This window comes from Lepidochelys olivacea (assembly GCF_965140295.1).
Source record: "Lepidochelys olivacea isolate rLepOli2 genome assembly, chromosome: 8".
Taxonomy (NCBI): Eukaryota; Metazoa; Chordata; order Testudines; family Cheloniidae; genus Lepidochelys; species Lepidochelys olivacea.
Window position 1 is genome coordinate 72,398,946 of NC_140418.1, and position 19,106 is coordinate 72,418,051.

Genomic DNA, 19,106 nt, shown 5'->3' on the forward strand with positions numbered 1-19,106 from the left:
TGGTGAAATCAAATATCTTGTGAATCTTAGGATTTAGTTTTAGAGTATTGTGTGTGTGTTTATATTGTCTTGAAGTAGGTGACCATTTCATTGTTTTATTCATTACATGCATGTCTTATGCAGGAGTACTACTGCTTTTCTGATGTCTACATATGAATAAAAGCTTATATCAGTCCCTGAAAACACTGACTTAGCCTGGTGCCTGATAGTCTATCCAAAGATTTACCTAATATGTCTGCAGTTTGTACGTCAGGAAAATTGGTGGTTCCTCTTTAAGAGGATACAGTATTGATTGGGCTTCTTTCCCCTTCACAGTGCTTATTTCACCTTCATTGGATACTTCAGCTGACCCCTCCCCCTCATGTTCCTCATATGAGTTGGAAGGGAGCCAGCCAGTAAGGCCTAGCAATACAGAGTACTCATGCCAAGTGGTTGCAAATCTTTGGAAACAAAAACAAAAAACACACACCACAGCTCAGCAGAGCCAGCTCTACAGACTCGGGCTCACACTACAGCACTGAAAATAGACATTTGGATTGTTTAGCTCAGGCTGGAGCTCAGGCTCTGAAGCCTATCCCCTCTCGGCTTCAGAGCCTGAGCTCTAGCCCAATCTGCAATGTCTACATGGCTATTTATAGCACCGTAGCATGAGCCTGAGTCTGTAGACCTGGGTTCTGAGACATTTATTTGTTTGCAGTGTAGACATACTTTTACAACCCCAGAATTGTAAATCTTTTCAATTGTAGTGCCAGCCTCACAATGTTTGGGGGGTTTTTGCTTCTTTATTTTTGAAGACCAAGTTCCTGAAATCCATTGATTATATGAGGATCTCAGTTTTTTGTGTTTATTTTTTTCAAGTACATTTCTAGCTCTCAGGGTCACAGAAAAGACCTTTAAATGTGAATCCTAAAGGCTCAAAAACCAGAAGATAAATTAAAACAATCCCATTTTTAAAAAAAATTCTCATGGTCTTGGGGTGGGATCCTGACTCATGCTTTGGTCACTTGTGCTCGGCAATACTAAGGACCAACACTTTGGGCAGGAATTGTCTGTGTGTGTGTGTGTGAGAACTCAACTTGGTTCATGGAGCCTGTTGATGTCTCCAGTTTATTTTAGTGCTCTGGTTGGGATTTCTGAAACTGGTATCAGATGATACTTATTGCCATATTTGATGTCTTTTGGAGATTTTTCATAGCTGAATTTGGGCTTTTAGCTGCCCAGGCTATATCCACTACGCTCTTTGATGGTTGGTGCCCATCAGACAGTCCAGTCACTGATGAGTGAGCTTCGGCTTGGGCCCTGGGAGACAGTCAGTAGAACAGTCATGGGGGTTTTTGGTCAAGTGTTATCATTTCATTTCCAGGGTCGCTGTGGTTGGTTAGTTTTAAGTTGGCCTGATAGCCACGAGTTGGGCTTAGCAGAGATAGAAAAAGTTTCAGGTATTGGTCATAAGGGCATCCTTCTGCTGTTTCCACCTGTGTCTGCCAGGTCTTCAGAACAGGGACCATCTATTTGTTATATGTTTTTAGAGTGCCAAGCACAATGGACCCCTGACATCTAGGTGCTACCACAATGCAAATTATAATACTAATACAGAGAGAGGGACCTTAAGTCTTCCTGCACTGTAAAGTGTTCTTTTCCTGGATGGCATGTGCTGTTTGGGGAGGCCTTCTCCCACTTGTTTGGGTGGTCCTAGCTGTGTTTGGGGTGAGAATTCATGTTCCAGCTCTACACTGGTGGCGACACAAGGACAAGAAACTTGTTATCAGCTTGAATTCCTGAGTTCCGTTTATTCTGATGTTCATAATACAGTTGCATTTAAGGCCACTGAACATCAATAAGTTCAAACAGCATAAGTAATCTCATATACCATTGGAAATTTGTTGTTGATTGCTGGGTGTGTGTTTTGTAGGTGTGCAGTGCAGTACAGAATCAAGATTTCACTGTGATTGAGGACTACTGCACAGGACTGAGAGCCCTACTTTATATGAAAAGCATTGAGGAGCTTCAAGACTGGGATGGACAGAGTCCTGCAACCATGTGCCATCAGAAAGGAAAGCCAGTACCCAAAATTGCTGATCTGATTGGAAAGGTATGTCTAATGATACCACCTTTTGGCTTCAAGCATAGGTTAATAGGATGGGTTATGCTTTTTATCCCAATGGCCGTATTTTGTCATCATTGCCATCAAATGGTATGAGGTCTTTTGTCTCCTTCTGAATAGTCACCAGGCAATTTGTGATGTCATATAACTACTGACTTGACATCATATTGTCCTGTTACCATTGACATGATGTCACCACTTCTTTGACAGTAGCATGACTTACTTTTTGTCTTTACATTCTATATTTAAAAATATTAGAAATTCTCTCTTCATTGTACTTTTTGATTCAGATTTGCATGGCTGATTTTGGGTCAGAATCCGTAGTACGTTCTAACCCTTTTGCAACACTCTGGTGGCACAAAGGACCCCAAAAACAAATAGATCGGCCATCTCAGAAATCTCCCAGCATGAGAGAGCTCTTAGCTGGCACAGAGCCAGTTTACCTGCTGGGTTCCATCTGCCCCATTACTGTAGTATCTGAGCTCTTCACAATTTCTAATGGATTTATCCTTAGAACATCTGAGGTGGGAAAGTGCTATTATCCCCATTTTACAGGGCAGAAACTGAGTCATAGAGAGACTAAGTAACTTGCCTGAGGGTCTACCACAAGAAGTCTGTGGTAGAGCAGAGACTTGAACTCAGGTCTCTGAACTTCTAGGCTAGCATCCTAGCCACTAGATCATTCTTCTTCTTTGCTGCAGTAGTCCTGTTGAGGACTCTGAACAGCTGATGTGGATTGCAGCAGCCTCAAGACTGTTCTTCCTTACACTAGGCATCCTGCAGATCCGTGCTCAGAATCAGGGAGATATATCTGGCTCCCTAATGGCACTTTACTGCCCCCTGCGCCAATCAAAATCTCACCACAGCAGTGAGTCTGTGCCTTTGTTTCAAGTTACTAGAGGGGATCTCTTTGAAGAGTGGTTTCAGTTATGGCATCATGTCTATTGATTATCCTTCTAAAAGTCTAATATAACCCTGTTGAAAATGTTGTAAAAAGTAAAGAATTACAAAAGAATAGGATTTGCAGTGTCAAATGCCTCCAAATCTCTGCTTATCATTCTGTTGACTTTTCAGTAGGAGGTTACTGCTTTTTTTTTGGTTCTCTGTGGTGGTCTGAAAATTATAATGTTATCTTTCGGTGGAAAAGACAATCCTATTCCTAAAGCTCTGAATACTAATGTTTAAAAAAATTCTAATCTGTTTCCTTTCAGTTGCTTACATTTATGTGGTTAAACTCCAGCTCAAAAGGTTATGTCCCAACTTTCTCTTTAACAGATACCATCAGAGAAATGCACATTGCATTTACACTTTGTATAATACAGTGATGTTAACAATTCTTCCCCTAAAACAACACTCAGTATTCTATCTTAGTATTACCTTTTTATTATACTAAATAGACAGCCATTGACAGAAGATAGTTTTCACGTCCTTCTGAATGAAAAGGGAAAAAAATAAAATTTTTACTCTTTTCAGCTTGTCACTACATCAATAATTAACTTTAAAAAGGTAGTATGAAAAGATGCTTTAAGGAAGCATTTAATAATTCAAAGAAATCTTAACTTGAAACAGGTCACATGAAAAAGAATAAAAACAAAGTCCTATGTAATCTAGTTTTCTGGCTTAAAAGAGCAAGAGATACAGATTATAACTGACTTTGTATTTGATTGCCTTTAATACAAAATTATATCATTGGACCATTGCTACCAGATGACAAAATGTAAAGTTTATCCAGGCTGTACCATTGAAGAGATAATAGTATATTATATTTCAGTCCCAAGTTCAGGGTGACTGCATGTCCAGTAACGAACAAATAAGAGGAAAAGGAAGAAAAATAATGCAACCTGGATATAAGGAAAATACCATGATGAATGACTCTACTAGAGGGAATCAACCACCCAGGCTAGATATCATTAATATTTATAAAATCATAATTAGCAAGACTGTGGTTAAGCAGTGTTATTAGTGTAACTAATTATGTTATCATAAACTAAGTTTGCAATATTATAGGAATCAGTGTTCTTAGCTTCATAAATTATCATCAGTATTGGATTCCATGTACTGTACCTACAAATTCAGCTAAGCACTATAGGTTCATATATATTCAAATCCAAATAGCTCCATACTTAGAATTTTAAGTAGCTGATAAAGCATGTTCATCTGATTCCTTCTCTAAATCAAATCCAAAACCAAGGAGAAGGTGACAAACCGAGGTACTGTAAAAATTCTTACTAATACAAAAGCTATGTAAGCATATCATGTAATAAAAATTTGACAGCCAAATCCTACATTCTGGTTTACAAATATTTTATAAAGAGTTATTCAAATGTGTCTTGGTTTTAATGTGACTTGAAAGCTAATTCATTCAGTAGGACCTATAAGAAAGACAAACAAGAAACAGTGACAGTATTGTGCATCCTAAAGCTATGTGGCTAATATATTCTACTAGTAAGAAAAACTGTCAGATTTATTGAACAGTCAATGTGAAAATGTAAGGGGCAGATACTCTTCCATTTAGTTAGTGACAAAATTCCTATTGCCTTCAGTGGGAACAGATGATCAGTCCCTGGACAGAAGTGGAGACCGGTGAGAAACAACTAGAAATAGGTATAGTTTTCAACAATAAGATCACAGAGGTGGTAGACTTTTTAGAGTTAGGACATGTCTACATCTGACAGAAGTAAATTTATGCTTGTATAGACACCAGCCCTGACCAGCTAGACCTGTTTGTGGTAGTATCTATTTCAGTAAACAGAATGTTGCCATCCACAGTAATTCCCTGTGCTATTAGTAATCCATTTCTTCCACCAGGTTCAGGTGAAAGCAGATGGTCTACTAGCAGATTATTGCTCTAGGATACTCCAGTGCTAGCTGATATGAGTAAAACGATGGATGCAAAGCTCCTTGTAAGAGATACTCATGACATTGAACTGGAGCTGCTTTGCAATGTCCATATTCTAATACAGTTCACAATGGTCATCATATTAGTTAAACTGATCATGGTATTTCCTGTTCCAAATATAGAGAAAACCACAAATACTTTGTTAAAGGCTCTTAAGCAAAGTAAGTTGTCATGGGATAAGAGGGAAGGTCCTCTCATGGATCAGTAACTGGTAAAAAGATAGGAAACAAAGGGTAGGACTAAATAGTCAATTTTCAGAATGGAGAGAGGTAAATAGTGATGGCCCCCATGGGTCTGTACAGGGACCAGTGCTATTCAACGTATTCATAAATGATCTGGAAAAAGGTGTCAAAATGTGCAGATAATACAAAACTACACAAGATATTTAAATTTAAAGCAGACTGAAGCGTTACAAAGGGATCTCTCAAAACTGGGTGACTGGGCAACACAATGGCAGATGAAATTCAATGTTGATAAATGCAAAGTAATGCACATTGGAAAACATAATCCCAACTATACATATAAAATGACGGGTCTAAATTAGCTGTTACCAATCAAGAAAAAGATCTTGACATCATTGTGGATAGTTTTCTGAAAACCTCCATTCAATGTGCAACAGCAATTAAAAAAGCAAACAGAATGTTGGGAATCATTAGGAAAGGGATAGAAAATAAGACAGAAAATATCATATTGCCTCCATATAAATCCATGGTATGCCCACATCTTGAGTGTTGCGTGCAGATCTGGTTGCCCTATCTCAAAAAAGATATATTGAAATTGGAAAGGAAAGAGCAATATTGGACAAATGACCAGGGAGGAGTATAAAAATATTGCTCAGGCATGCAGGAGTGAAATCGGGAAGGCCAAATCACACCTGGAGTTGCAGCTAGCAAGAGAAGTTAAGAGTAACAAGAAGGGTTTCTTCAGGTGTGTTAGCAACAAGAAGAAACTCAAGGAAAGTGTGGGCCCCTTACTGAATGAGGGAGGCAACCTAGTGACAGAGGGTGTGGAAAAAGCTAATGTACTCAAGGCTTTTTTTTGCCTCTGTCTTCATGAGCAAAGTCAGCTCCCAGACTACTGCACTGGGCAGCACAGCATGAGGAAGAGGTGACCAGCCCTCTGTGGAGAAAGAAGTGGTTCGGGACTATTTAGAAAAGCTGGACGAGCACAAATCCATGGGGCCGGATGCGCTGCATCCGAGAGTGCTAAAGGAGTTGACGGATTTGATTGCAGAGCCACTGGCCATTATCTTTGAAAACTCGTGGTGATTGGGGTAGCTCCCAGACGACTGGAAAAAGTCTAATGTAGTGCCCATCTTTAAAAAAGGGAAGAAGGAGGATCCGGGGAACTACAGGCCAGTCTGCCTCACCTCAGTCCCTGGAAAAATCATGGAGCAGGTCCTCAAGGAATCAATTCTGAAGCACTTAAAGGAGAGAAAAGTGATCAGGAACAGTCAGCATGGATTCACCAAGGGCAAGTCATGCCTGACTAATCTAATTGCCTTCTATGATGAGATAACTGATTCTGTGGATGAGGGGAAAGCAGTGGACGTGATATTCCTTGACTTTAGCAAAGTTTTTGATATGGTCTCCCATAGTATTCTTGCCAGCAAGTTAAAGAAGTATGGGCTGGATGAATGGACTATAAAGTGGATAGAAAGCTGGCTAGATCATCAGGCTCAACAGGTAGTGATCAATTGCTCCATGTCTAGTTGGCAGCTGGTATCAAGCAGAATGCCCCAACGGTCGGTCCTGGGGCCGGTTTTGTTCAATATCTTCATTAATGATCTAGAGGATGGCATGGACTGCACCTTTAGCAAGTTTGCAGATGACATTAAACTGGGAGGAGTGGTAGATACGCTAGAGGGTAGGGATAGCATACAGAGGGACCTAGACAAATTAGCGGATTGCGCCAAAAGAAATCTGATGAGGTTCAACAAGGACACGTGCAGAGTCCTGCACTTAGGACGGAAGAATCCCATGCACCGCTACAGACTAGGGACCGAATGGCTAGGCAGCAGTTCTGCAGAAAAGGACCTAGGGATTAGAGTGGATGAGAAGCTGGATATGAGTGCCCTTGTTGCCAAGAAGGCTAACAGCATTTTGGGCTATGTAAGTAGGGGCATTGCCAGCAGATCGAGGGATGTGACCTTTCCCCTCTATTCGACATTGGTGAGACCTCATCTGGAATACTGTGTCTCCAGTATTTGGGCCTGTCATAAATATAAAGGGAAGGGTAAACACCTTTAAATCCCTCCTGGCCAGAGGAAAAACCCTTTCACCTGTAAAGGGTTAAGAAGCTAAGATAACCTCGCTGGCACCTGACCCAAAATGACCAATGAGGAGACAAGATACTTTCAAAGCTGGAGGGGGGAGGGAACAAAGGGTCCTCACTGTGTGTGTAATGCTTTTGCCAGGACCAGAGCAGGAATGCAGGTCAGAACTCCTGTGACGAGTGAGTAAGCAATCTAGTTAGATATGCGTTAGATTCTGTTTTGTTTAAATGGCTGATAAAATAAGTTGTGCTGAATGGAATGTATATTCCTGTTTTTGTGTCTTTTTGAAACTTAAAGTTTTGCCTAGAGGGATTCTCTATGTTTTGAATCTGATTACCCTGTAAGGTATTTACCATCCTGATTTTACAGAGGTGATTCTTTTACTTTTTCTTTAATTAAAATTATTCTTTTAAGAACCTGATTGCTTTTCATTGTTCTTAAGATCCAAGGGTTTGGGTCTGTGTTCACCTATGCAAATTGGTGAGGATTTTTATCAAGCCTTCCCCAGGAAAGGGGGTGTAGTACTTGGGGGAATATTTTTGGGGGGAGACGTTTTTAAGTGGGCACTTCCCCTGTTATTTTTGTTAGACACTTTGATGGTGGCAGCATAAAGGTTCAAGGACAAAATGTAAAAGTTTGTACCTTGGGGAAGTTTTTAATCTAAACTGGTAAGAATAAGCTTAGGGGATCTTTCATGCAGGTCCCCACATCTGTACCTTAGAGTTCAGAGTGGGGAAGGAACCTTGACAGGGCCCCACACCACCAGAAGGATGTGGAAAAATTGGAAAGCGTCCAGCAGAGGGCAACAAAAATGATTAGGGGACTGGAACACATGACTTATGAGGAGAGACTGTGGGAACTGGGGTTGTTTCGTCTGCAGAAGAGAAGAATGAGGGGGGATTTGATAGCTGCTTTCAACTACCTGAAAGGGGGTTCCAAAGAGGATGGCTCTAGACTGTTCTCAGTGGTAGCAGATGACAGAACAAGGAGCAATGGTCTCAAGTTGCAGTGGGGGAGGTTTAGGTTGGATATTAGGAAAAACTTTTTCACTAGGAGGGTGGTGAATGCGTTACCTAGGGAGGTGGTGGAATCTCCTTCCTTAGAGGTTTTTAAGGTCAGGCTTGACAAAGCCCTGGCTGGGATGATTTAGTTGGGGATTGGTCCTGCTTTGAGCAGGGGGTTGAACTAGCTGACCTCCTGAGGTCCCTTCCAACCCTGATATTCTGTGATTCTAAGATTTGGAATCGGTAAGGCTCCCTGAGCTAGGATTAGGGTTTGGGCTGGCAAGGCTCCACAGTCTAGAGTTAGGAATCAGGCTGGTAAGTCTTTCAAGGTTTAAAGTTAGTGTCAAGGTTTGTAGAGGTTCTAGGATTAGGATTCAGGACAGTAAGGTCCCTGAGGGTTAGGGTGGACTCAGCAATGCTCCATGGCAAGGGTTAGGGTTGTGCCCTGTAGAGGGCCCCTGGATGGGGTATGGTTGGGGCTGGTGTGGTCACTGGAAAGGATTGGATATACCTTATACCACCCTCCTCTTACCAGACCAGGTTTTAATCTTGCTGAGACAGCTTGTTCCCTGAGATAATTCTATTTGAAGCTCTCTCATAGAAGCCAGGGAAGCAGTTTCCAACTGGGTTAGTTGTTCTTATTCCAAACTTTCTTAAGAAAAAAAAAATATATCAAAACCTCACAAATTCTTCCCTCAAAGTCTCTGCAGGCTGAGTAGTTCCTTCACCAAGTCACTCCATCACACCAGTAAGTTCAGCAAATTTTCTGGCTCTTACCTCAGAGCCTCAGTAATAAAAGGATTTCACACAGTCTCCCTTCTGTCCATTTGGTTTCTGGAGCAATTCCTCTCTCGGCAATAGCTCCAATAGCAGTCCATTGGGCACCCGGCCCCTCAGCTTTCTGGAGGATATTGCAATCTTACCCTTCATCTCCTGCTGCCCTCTTTTATAAGCATCAGCCAGTTAAGTTCCAGCTCTTTTTCCAGGTGCAGAAGGTGGATCTAATCAGCTAGCCAGCTAATTGCAGGCCTCTGACCCTGGACGAATGGTATCCCTTATACCTTCACATTCATCATTAAGAAGTCACCATGTAACAATAGTATCCATAGTGCTGTATCTGAGATACTGTAGTTAATTCCTGTTCTAAATATCAGGAATAACATCACTATTTAGGAAATCACAAAATTGTAATCTTTCGTAAATTTTAACTTTTAGCTTTTTATGGTATTTTTCATTCAGTGTCCTATAGGTTTCTAATACCATTAAATGTAGCCCCAATAATTTAAACCCTTCTTCTTTATGGTAGATATACTTTTATCCATGACCACTGCAGAGGACATAACAGCTTAGACCTTTTATCAGACTAGAAAAGAAAGACAAAACTTATCTTTTACCTCTGTGCTTTTCAGGACCACTTTTTCTTTTTCTGATGGGTAGTTTAAGATGCAGATACTTGAGGCCTTGGCACAGACAACTATTGTTAAGATCATCCATTACTACCAATCTATTGTTTAAATGCAAAAGATAAATTGACTTAGGCTTGTCTCAGATATAATCTCATCGTGCAAATAACAGACACCAAAGTCAGAGGAAGGGGTGGTGGTGATGACATCAGAGATCTTTCCTACTGACTCCCTCTAGGAAAAAAAATAAACCTTTGTAAAAGCATACTTATCTCAGATGTCTTTAGGCATTTTTATCAGGTACATGACCCATTCAGACTGATGGATAAGATGAACAATGTTCTTTCATGAGCCAAAGTTATTACTATGACTGTAAAACAGATATATAACATATGTTTGTATATAATTATATGTCTCTATCATCCCAACTGAACAGAATTGTGTTTTAAAATACATGTTCCTCCGTTTTTCCAAAAGGTGTAGTATAAGAGTGATTAAGATAAGTGTGTTGTCATAGGCTATCTAGGCAGGGTACAGTATTCCCCATGGGCATAATTTGATCTCATATGTGTAGTCACTGTCTCATCCTGTCTGCTTCTCCCAGAAATCTGTCATTAGTTGCATACTGATCTTACTCCAGAGACCTGAAGTAATTATGTCCAAGAAATACATTGGTTTCAGTTGGTGGTGACAAAAGTGTTATAGCATGTGTCTTTAGAGTGGTTTCACTAACATCAACATAAAATGTAAAAATCATACTTCACTTAGTGACCTGCATATATGCTAAGTAGTTAAATAGTGAAAATAAGCCTGCATATTAAATTGGCTAGTAGGGGCTTTGTAAAAGATATTAAACACACAAGGAAATGACACTAGATTTAACCCAGCATTTAGAAACTTTGCAAAAATCAAAGTTTGTTTGAGTAAATATCATCCAAAGGTGAGAGTTCTAGAAGACTCTATAAAGAAATGAGAAAGATAAATACATCTTGTTTAATAAGTATTTGAAAGGCAGAACAGATTGATTTTTATTTCAAAGTCTCATCATCAATTAGGACAGTGCTAAAAAGGAGATTTGAAGAAAGTTTATTATAAAAGCATGTCAGTAGTAGGTGGTCTCCATCTGCAAGTATATGAGAGATAATAATGTTCCAGGATATTGAAGATTCCATCTGGTGTGTAATCAGAGAAAATTCTCAGCACCCTAAAGTAAAAATATTAAGTATCTAGTTTTCCATGTTCTTTGCATACATGGACCTCCCATTTAAATTAAAATCTCTGTGCCTTCCAAATACAGCATAGAACCTAAAGTCTCTGCAGAAGCCTGGTGAATTCTAGCCTCATGGCAGGCACATCTAAAAAGCCCTTATATTAAAATACTACAGCATTGTATAGAAATGATCCAAAACACAAAACGTTCTCTTATTTTAAAAAAGTACTTCAAATACAACAATCACTCCCCGGCTTGCAGTATTATATGATATAGGCAAAATCTCGGTCCCATTTAAGTCTTGATGGGAGCAAAATTCCCACTGAATTCACTAGGCTAGGATTTCACCCTAATGTTTGGGAACATTACTATAAAATACTGCACTGCTAGTTTTATAAGAGAAGGAAAGGTCAGCCTGATATGGAAGCCTCAGATCAAACAACACCAAAGTGCAGTGATACATTTCTGAACTCCACATGGAGAAAAGAACCCATGCAAATTAGCTCCTTGTTTTCTGTCCTTCACAAGGAATGTGCAGCCCAATGAAGGCAGGATTAACATTCCTAACCAGGAATGAGAAGACAAGCTGGCTCATGGCCTGGCTGATCAAAGGCAAAACTCAACAAGATGTATCTGTGAGTGCTGATGGAGAAATGTCTCCCTGTACCCTATCACTGCTTCTGGGGGGTGAGAAAAGAAAGACTGAAGTTCGAGCTGCATAACTCTTTTTTTTATATTACCAAGCCTTTACCTCTGAAACAGAGCTCTGTTAACCAGCTAGATCCACATAAATGTAGTCTCATCACTAATCAAGGAAAAACTGACTCTTGTGTTAAGGTATTATGGCAACTTCCCATTGTAATTTCTAATGGTTATTTTAAAATATGTTTATTGGGCTGGAGAGAGTCAGAGAGGTGCTACAAAAATGTTTACTGGGATATTTCTGATCAATAGCGAAAGGTACTGCTCCCCCCTACTCCTCCTCTTCACACTCCTTCCCTGAAATAGGGAGAAACTTCCACGGTCATATAGCTTAACAATCTGATGGAACTGCGGTGGGGCAATCAGGCTGAAAGTTGTTGATGGACACCTTTGAGCAAGTAGAGCTTAGCAGGTTTGTTGCCCTGGGTGAACTTTCCCAGCATTTGCCAACCAGAAACACTTATGAGAAATCCCAGGCCCAAAAAATTAGTAAAAACAGTACTTCTGTAACATTAACCTTTTTTCCTAACTAGACTATTATGGAAGTTCATGTTGTGATTCTCTATGGTGTCACTTCTTACTGAAACCGCAGGTTGTTATATAAAAATATAACATCCCTAACAGCTAAGCCATTTGCAGGAGAAATGCATAAAACAAAAGCTAGGATTAATCTTTGTGGGGTTTATATATACTGTATGCTAAATTTGCTATAAGCACTGAGTGTAGGGGTTTATATTCTCAGTCACTAAATGTGGCCACTAAAAAACAATGTATCCATGTTAACTTCTTGACTGTGGTGGTTTTACAGCATTCACTGCTGACAATGGACATCATGCTAGGATAATCCAACTCCTGATGCAAAAGATTTTAAAAAAGAGAAAAGAAGTCAGCCACTGCCAAAAATACATAATTTTTTTTTGTACTCTACAGTTTGTTTTACTTAGGAAAACGGCCTGGTCATACCCTGCAGCATGCATTCATTACAGTGATCTTTGACTGGCAGATGTGGAGTAATAGGAAGCATATTTTAATGCTTATTATAATACCCTGTCCAAAAACAACTTGACAAATTTGTGATTTCGACAGTATCTCATTTTGCTGGCTGCAGTGTTCTGTGATTGCCTGGTCCACGTGGCTTCCAGATTATGCATACTACCAATACTTCTCATTAAAATGGCCACAGTTCACCAGTTTCGGTAGCTTGGAACGAACTTGGAATGAATTATTATACAACAAAGAGGCTGCTGTCATGCAGAACAAAAGACAAGCAAAAGAGAGCTTTGGCTTAATGAGGCTAAGTGAGTGTTTCCCCTGCATCACCAGCTACTTGACGGCATTTGAGCATGGATTTTTTTCTCCACAGGCCAAAACCTTTGGTCTATTATTTTGTGTTTATGCACCTTGAGGCTAATATACATTTTAATATGCTGCACATGGAGAAAAAAAATCAGCCATTAGATTAGAACATGTGCACTCCCTGTTAAATTAATGACAGCCGAACATAGAGATAAATTTAGGTTTTCATATTTAATTATAGCACACTGCAGTACGTTTAGCAAGGATAAATTGCACTATTATTATGCTTCATTTTTTTGACATCTTTTCCTATTAACCATGCACAGTTACCCCCTTACCTCCCCAGTGCCACACATAACATCTTTGTATGTATCATCATTCCTTAACACTATTAAATTCTTAGTTACTTAGGGTTAGTTAGGATAAAACAATTCAAAATAACCTTTAGTTTAGGCTGTCTGCATAAAGAAGGCAACCTAAATGATATCTATATATATATGAAAATGACAAGAAAAAAAATGACTGCATCGCTAGTATTTCAGACATATATTTTCAAGTCTGCAAAATATTTCCAATGACTTTATTTTTCCTGGGTACTTTTGGTGCAACTTTTCCCATATGTGAGTGCATAATCTTGTTCCTTTCTAAAACAGAAATATGATTTCTGAAATATTCAAGTTGCAGTGGGGGAGGTTTAGATTGGATATTAGGAAAAACTTTTTCACTAAGAGGGTGGTGAAACACTGGAATGCGTTACCTAGGGAGGTGGTAGAATCTCCTTCCTTAGAGGTTTTTAAGGTCAGGCTTGACAAAGCCCTGGCTGGGATGATTTAACTGGGAATTGGTCCTGCTTCGAGCAGGGGGTTGGACTAGATGACCTTCTGGGGTCCCTTCCAACCCTGATATTCTATGATTCTATGATTTTGAAAAGTAAAAAGTAAACAATACGCTTAATCTTTAATTTGTTCTTTGGAATTTTGTGGTTGAATAATGTTTATATGGACATTGATAGAATTAGGACATTTTAAATTACAAAATGGTTGGATCATGAGGAATTCAGCATTATTTAAGCATATGCCATTTGTGTACAATTGAGGCTTGTTTGCCATGGCTTATGACACAAGAATAACACCAGAATTTAGGGCCTGTCCTTGGTTGTACTGAAGACAATACAAAACTCAAATGGGAGTAAAATTGTTCCACCTCTCAGACTGTGTTCCTATCAAATTTACTCTGGAAATATGCAGGAGAATCAATGGATAGTTACTATACAGTTACGGGTTCTGTTACGTCGCTTAATGATTGTTACTACCTGCTAGGGCTTTTAATTTCTTTTGAAATACGTGCTGCTCTTTTCAAGTTGTGGTGCAAGGTGAAAAAACAGGTGGTTGTGCTGCAAAATTAAAGAAACATTTTCCAAAGTGGGTTAGAACAGCTTATAACTCATAGGAAGGGGAAGATTTTCCTACTCCTACTGTGAGCGTAGGCAGGTATAAGATATTATGCTACAGGCTTATTCCTAGGTTATTCCTTATTGGATAGTTGTTTCATGACAAAAGACACTGTGGTTTGATGACCAGAGGGTCATGACAGGAATAATCACCATATTAAAGGATGTCTGGATCTTGGCGATAAAGCATTCTTCATAGCAATCAGTCAGCAGTTACAGGTGGAAGAATTTTCCTCAATGGCAGAGGAGGGCACATTTTTCATATTCATTGAGAGTAAGTCTCTCTCTCTCTCTCCTTTCAAATCTTCTGTTCTCTAGCAATTTTAGTGCTACAACAACTATGCACAAGTATTTTCCTTGCCAGGTGAAACTCACAAAATTTTTAGATCTTCATCTGTTTTGCAAAATGTTAATGGGTAAAACTCACATATTTTGGCCAGTGCAATGTTGGGAATTTGATTTACACCAAAAAGTAGTTTTTAGAAGACTGAATCATTCAAGGGATGTTTTTAATAGCTATAGAACCTTTCTCCTTGGGCTAACATTTGAATACAACCCAGATCTGTAATGATTGATAATTGATTGTCTCAAGTTCAAGTACTAGAATTTGTGCCAGCAACTAATGGAAAACTATTCCTTTGTAAGTGCAGATTTTGATCATACAAATTGCACCCCCAAAAGGGAGATAGTGCTTTTAAATATTTAAACTATAATGACTAGCATGAGAAACGGATGTTGTATATAGTAGTCTACCTACAGTAGCTACCTCTTAGTGATAAGACTAGATTTGTAATGATTTGTATTTCTAAGATGCCCATCACCATCTTAGTATTTGTTTTGCACTGATATAATACCTGATATTACATAAGACATAGCCTTGTATGAATAAATTCTATGTCCTAAAAATGTCTAGATGGCATAGAAATATTTATTATAATAATAATAAAGAAATAATTATAAATGGTTCATCCTCTTTATTTACAGGTAGGTACTGTTGGTAAAGCTGTCTTCATGCATATGAGTGTTCCCAGTGAGTTGAATGGGACTAGGCACAGGCATAAAATTACTCGTGTGGAAAGAGCATTATCACTCTAAATTTTTGCTCTGGTGAAACATTTCAGACAAGTAATTAATAGCAACTGTGTTCAGTATAAGATAATTGTATAACTATTCTTGTGCTATTGATCACGGACACCAGAAGAGAGATGAATTTTAAACCTAAAAATCTGTTGTTCTAGGTATTACTTATCTTTTTTGTTTGTTAATTTCTGTTTAGTGTTCTCGTAATAGTCCATTATGCTTTGACTGTCATAGAAACAATTACAAATGTGTTTTTAAAGTTAATTATCTTGACTATAACACATCTTTTGCTCTTTTAGGAGTAGTTTGAGCCTGTAGGCACAGTCCCAAATGCGGGTGGTGGAAGGTGCACCAGAGGGCTGGAGGGATTGATTTATGGGGAAAGGTTAAAAGAGCTAAAATACATTTCATATATATACACAGACACAAACACACACTCACACTCATTCATACCCACACAGAGAGTTATCCTTTATACTGTATATATAGGATGACTATAAATGTGTGTGTAACATTATATATATGATGTATAAAGGATAACTATGTATGTGTGTGTTTTTGCGGGATGGGGATCACAACAGTCCACAAATTTTGGAAGGCACTAAACACCCAGGAGAGAGAGGAACCATTTGGTGTAGGGTTATGGGATATAATTAGTAGTAATGAGTTGAAATTAAGAAAGAATAAATTTTGGGTGAATATGAGGAAAATATTCCTGACAGGAAGATGGATTAAATTATATATTGGCCTCTTTGTGAAAGTGATGGAAGTCTCATGTATGGGTTCCTTTAAAACTAAATTGGATAAACCCTGGCAAATATACCGCAGGGGCCAATCGTACATTGGCAGGAAGCTGTTTTAGTCCGTTAGCAAGATTTTTTTTTCTGATTTTCATGGCCTACAGTGGCTACCCCTCCAGAACTTACAATTTTGTCCTAGATGTTACCACCTCAGTATTTACATATATATAAATAATACCTATATATATAAAAAATACCTCTGTATAAGTTGTACTTCCTATACTGTGCTAACATTATCTAGTTATCACGTGCCACTGACACATTTTGAAGACCATGCACTGTATTACGATAAGATCAGAAGGGTTGATAGCTGAATTCAAGCCTGCCAACTGCCTCATAAAAATGGTTGCTTCTATGACTTCTACTACTGTTGGCCTTTCCCATCCTTTTAAAACTTCTTTATTCTGCCACACTTTGCAATAGTAGTCTACAATAATGCAGGATCTTTAAGCTTCTCTTCCCCCAACCACCATAGGTGGCGGAACTAGGGATGCTGGGCATGCTGCTACACCCCCTGGCTTGACATGGTTTCCATCATATATAGGGATTATAGTTGGTTCAATGCTCTCAGCTCCTGAATGATAAAAAATTGTTCCAGCACCCCCGCCAACCACTTACTTTCTCTTCCATAACAAACAAATTTAAAGTTTTGTATATTTTCCTCTATTGTTGAGCCAGCCACTAGTTTCAATTCTTGAGCAATACTTTGAATTGTGATGGACAAATTTACTAAAAATTTTCGATCCCTTCTACCACATGTTATTCAAATATTACCGAAGGATCAATGCCCCGAATCTCTGAAAGTTACTAACATAAAATGTTGGGATTCAATTTCTATATGAGGGAGTTGAGAGAAAAGGTTTCTGCACCCTACTGATCTATTCATACCATACAGAATTCATTAAGGCTGTGGAACCTAGTTTAGGCTGTTCCAGGGAGTAATTACCATCAACCTATAATCTGCTTCTCGGGGACCCATCAGGGCTCTGTAACAGTTTGAAAGGGTCTGGCAAGACTTTATTGATTTCCTAGAATCTCATTCACACTGATTGCACTTGGGTAGTCAGAGGGTTGATGTTTAAAGACACTAATTTAGCTATTATTAAGATGGTGGCTGTAATACTATGCGTAGTTGAGACCTTGTTTGCCCTTCAATTCAGCTCTGCAGACAAGTTTTAATGAATTAGCTCCCTTTATTTTTTTTGTATATCACATCTTTTATTTCAATCTTCATGTTGGAGATCTTCATGTAATTCATTGTATAACCCGTACATAATTGGCCAGGGTATGTCATACCATGTGTCTTCATTCTCCCATTTATAATTTTGTTTCATGCCTTTTTGACTGCTTAGAATAATTAATGCATTTGTCTATTACTGTGTTAATCTGCTTTTTCCAAGTTGCTGATTTATTATACACAAAATCAATAAAGTTTTTTTTTCTTAAAAATCAACACATATGACACCTGGATTCATGTGAAACCCAGAACTGCTCCGCTGCAATCAACTATACAATATTTTCAAATCCTTAGAATTGAGGCCTTTGATTTCAATGTACAATAGCTGGACTCTGGTTACTGTCTAATATATGGCACTTATCACTGTGATATGTAGCATAGAATCTAAAATCCAAGGAAAGATAATGTCAATGTAGCTACTTTATGAATGAGCCTTTATCCTTTAATTTAAAATATTAAAATTACACTGCAATGCATCTTTCCAGCTTCAGGACTAAGAGCCTGATTTAAACTACTTGAAGTCAATGGGAGTCCTTTTTTTGTATTATAATGGACTTTGGATTTCAGTGCTTGTGAAATTGTTAATTGTTCATTTTAAAATTTTTCATGGAAACAAGAAAAAACACTTTAAAACTATGAAGGTCTATCAGTTCCAGTATATCTACATTTTCTTTTTTATACCTAAAAACTGTGACCAATGCATTTGCTATCTTTTAAATCAGTTGTGAGGGATCATGGGTCTTGACTCTTGGTCCTCAGGCAGTCCTCAGATTGCAACCACCATCCAGAAGCTCACTGGGACAGGTAGGGAGTGTGGGCTTGTGGACCTACTTCACCATAGGGACTGCACATGAAGAAGGGAGATTCTCCAGTTGGTATAGTCTCTATTTAAACCAGAAGGAGGCACAGGAAGTTGTCTGAACAACTAGGTGAATCCTTGGTTGGTTGCTACATTGGAATCTGCCGTCTTGTCTGACTCCTGAGCCCTGCTTTCTTCTTGTTCCTGGTTCCGGCCCTCCAGCCTTGTTTCAGATCCCTGCTTCTGTGCCCCACTCCGGACCTTTGGCTTGATTCCCAACTGCCTCCTTCTCTGGCTCCTGACCACTGGGCATGACTACCACTGCTCTGACCACAAGGTCTGACTGCCTACGTCCGACACCAATGTAAAAATGAGAAACTGCTGAAAATTATTAAAAAGGGAAAAGCCAAGAGTCCTTTAATAAATGTAGTGTGAGTGGCGCTCTCATAATCAAAATTTTGAAAGCGCACCCTCAAGGAATTAGCAATGGCCTTTCTGAGCTGCCATTCTAAATAATATGGACCACAGTCTTAATTAATTCCTCACATGCCATACATCCCGTGTCTGTCTGTACAAAGACATAATCATTGACTTGAAAGACTGCAATCATTGTAATAGAAAACTTTTCATAACTTAGGCTCTGCTCCTGCAGCACAACGTGTAGGCAGACTTCTAGGCCTACCTCTGGCTTGTAGCCTTAACTATCAGGAGAAAGCGAATGGAGGAGAAAGCTTATGTTTACACGTTTTTAATATAATTATTGTATTCTCTGGTGTTCAGCTTTGAAGTATCTGAGCCTGTGTGCCTCTAATTCTTTCTTTGCAAAGGAATCTGTAACAATTGTAAT

The 19,106-nt window shown here is 38.9% G+C and overlaps 1 protein-coding gene across 1 annotated transcript in view; it reads left to right on the forward strand.

Moving 5' to 3' along the window:
* The window catches only part of DPYD (dihydropyrimidine dehydrogenase), a 537,067-nt gene that overhangs the window by 478,155 nt on the left and 39,806 nt on the right, over positions 1-19,106 (forward strand). Inside the window, exon 20 of the mRNA XM_084637885.1 lies at positions 1,913-2,092. Coding sequence (XP_084494011.1) covers positions 1,913-2,092 — 180 coding nt within the window. The remainder of the gene's footprint in view (positions 1-1,912; positions 2,093-19,106) is intronic.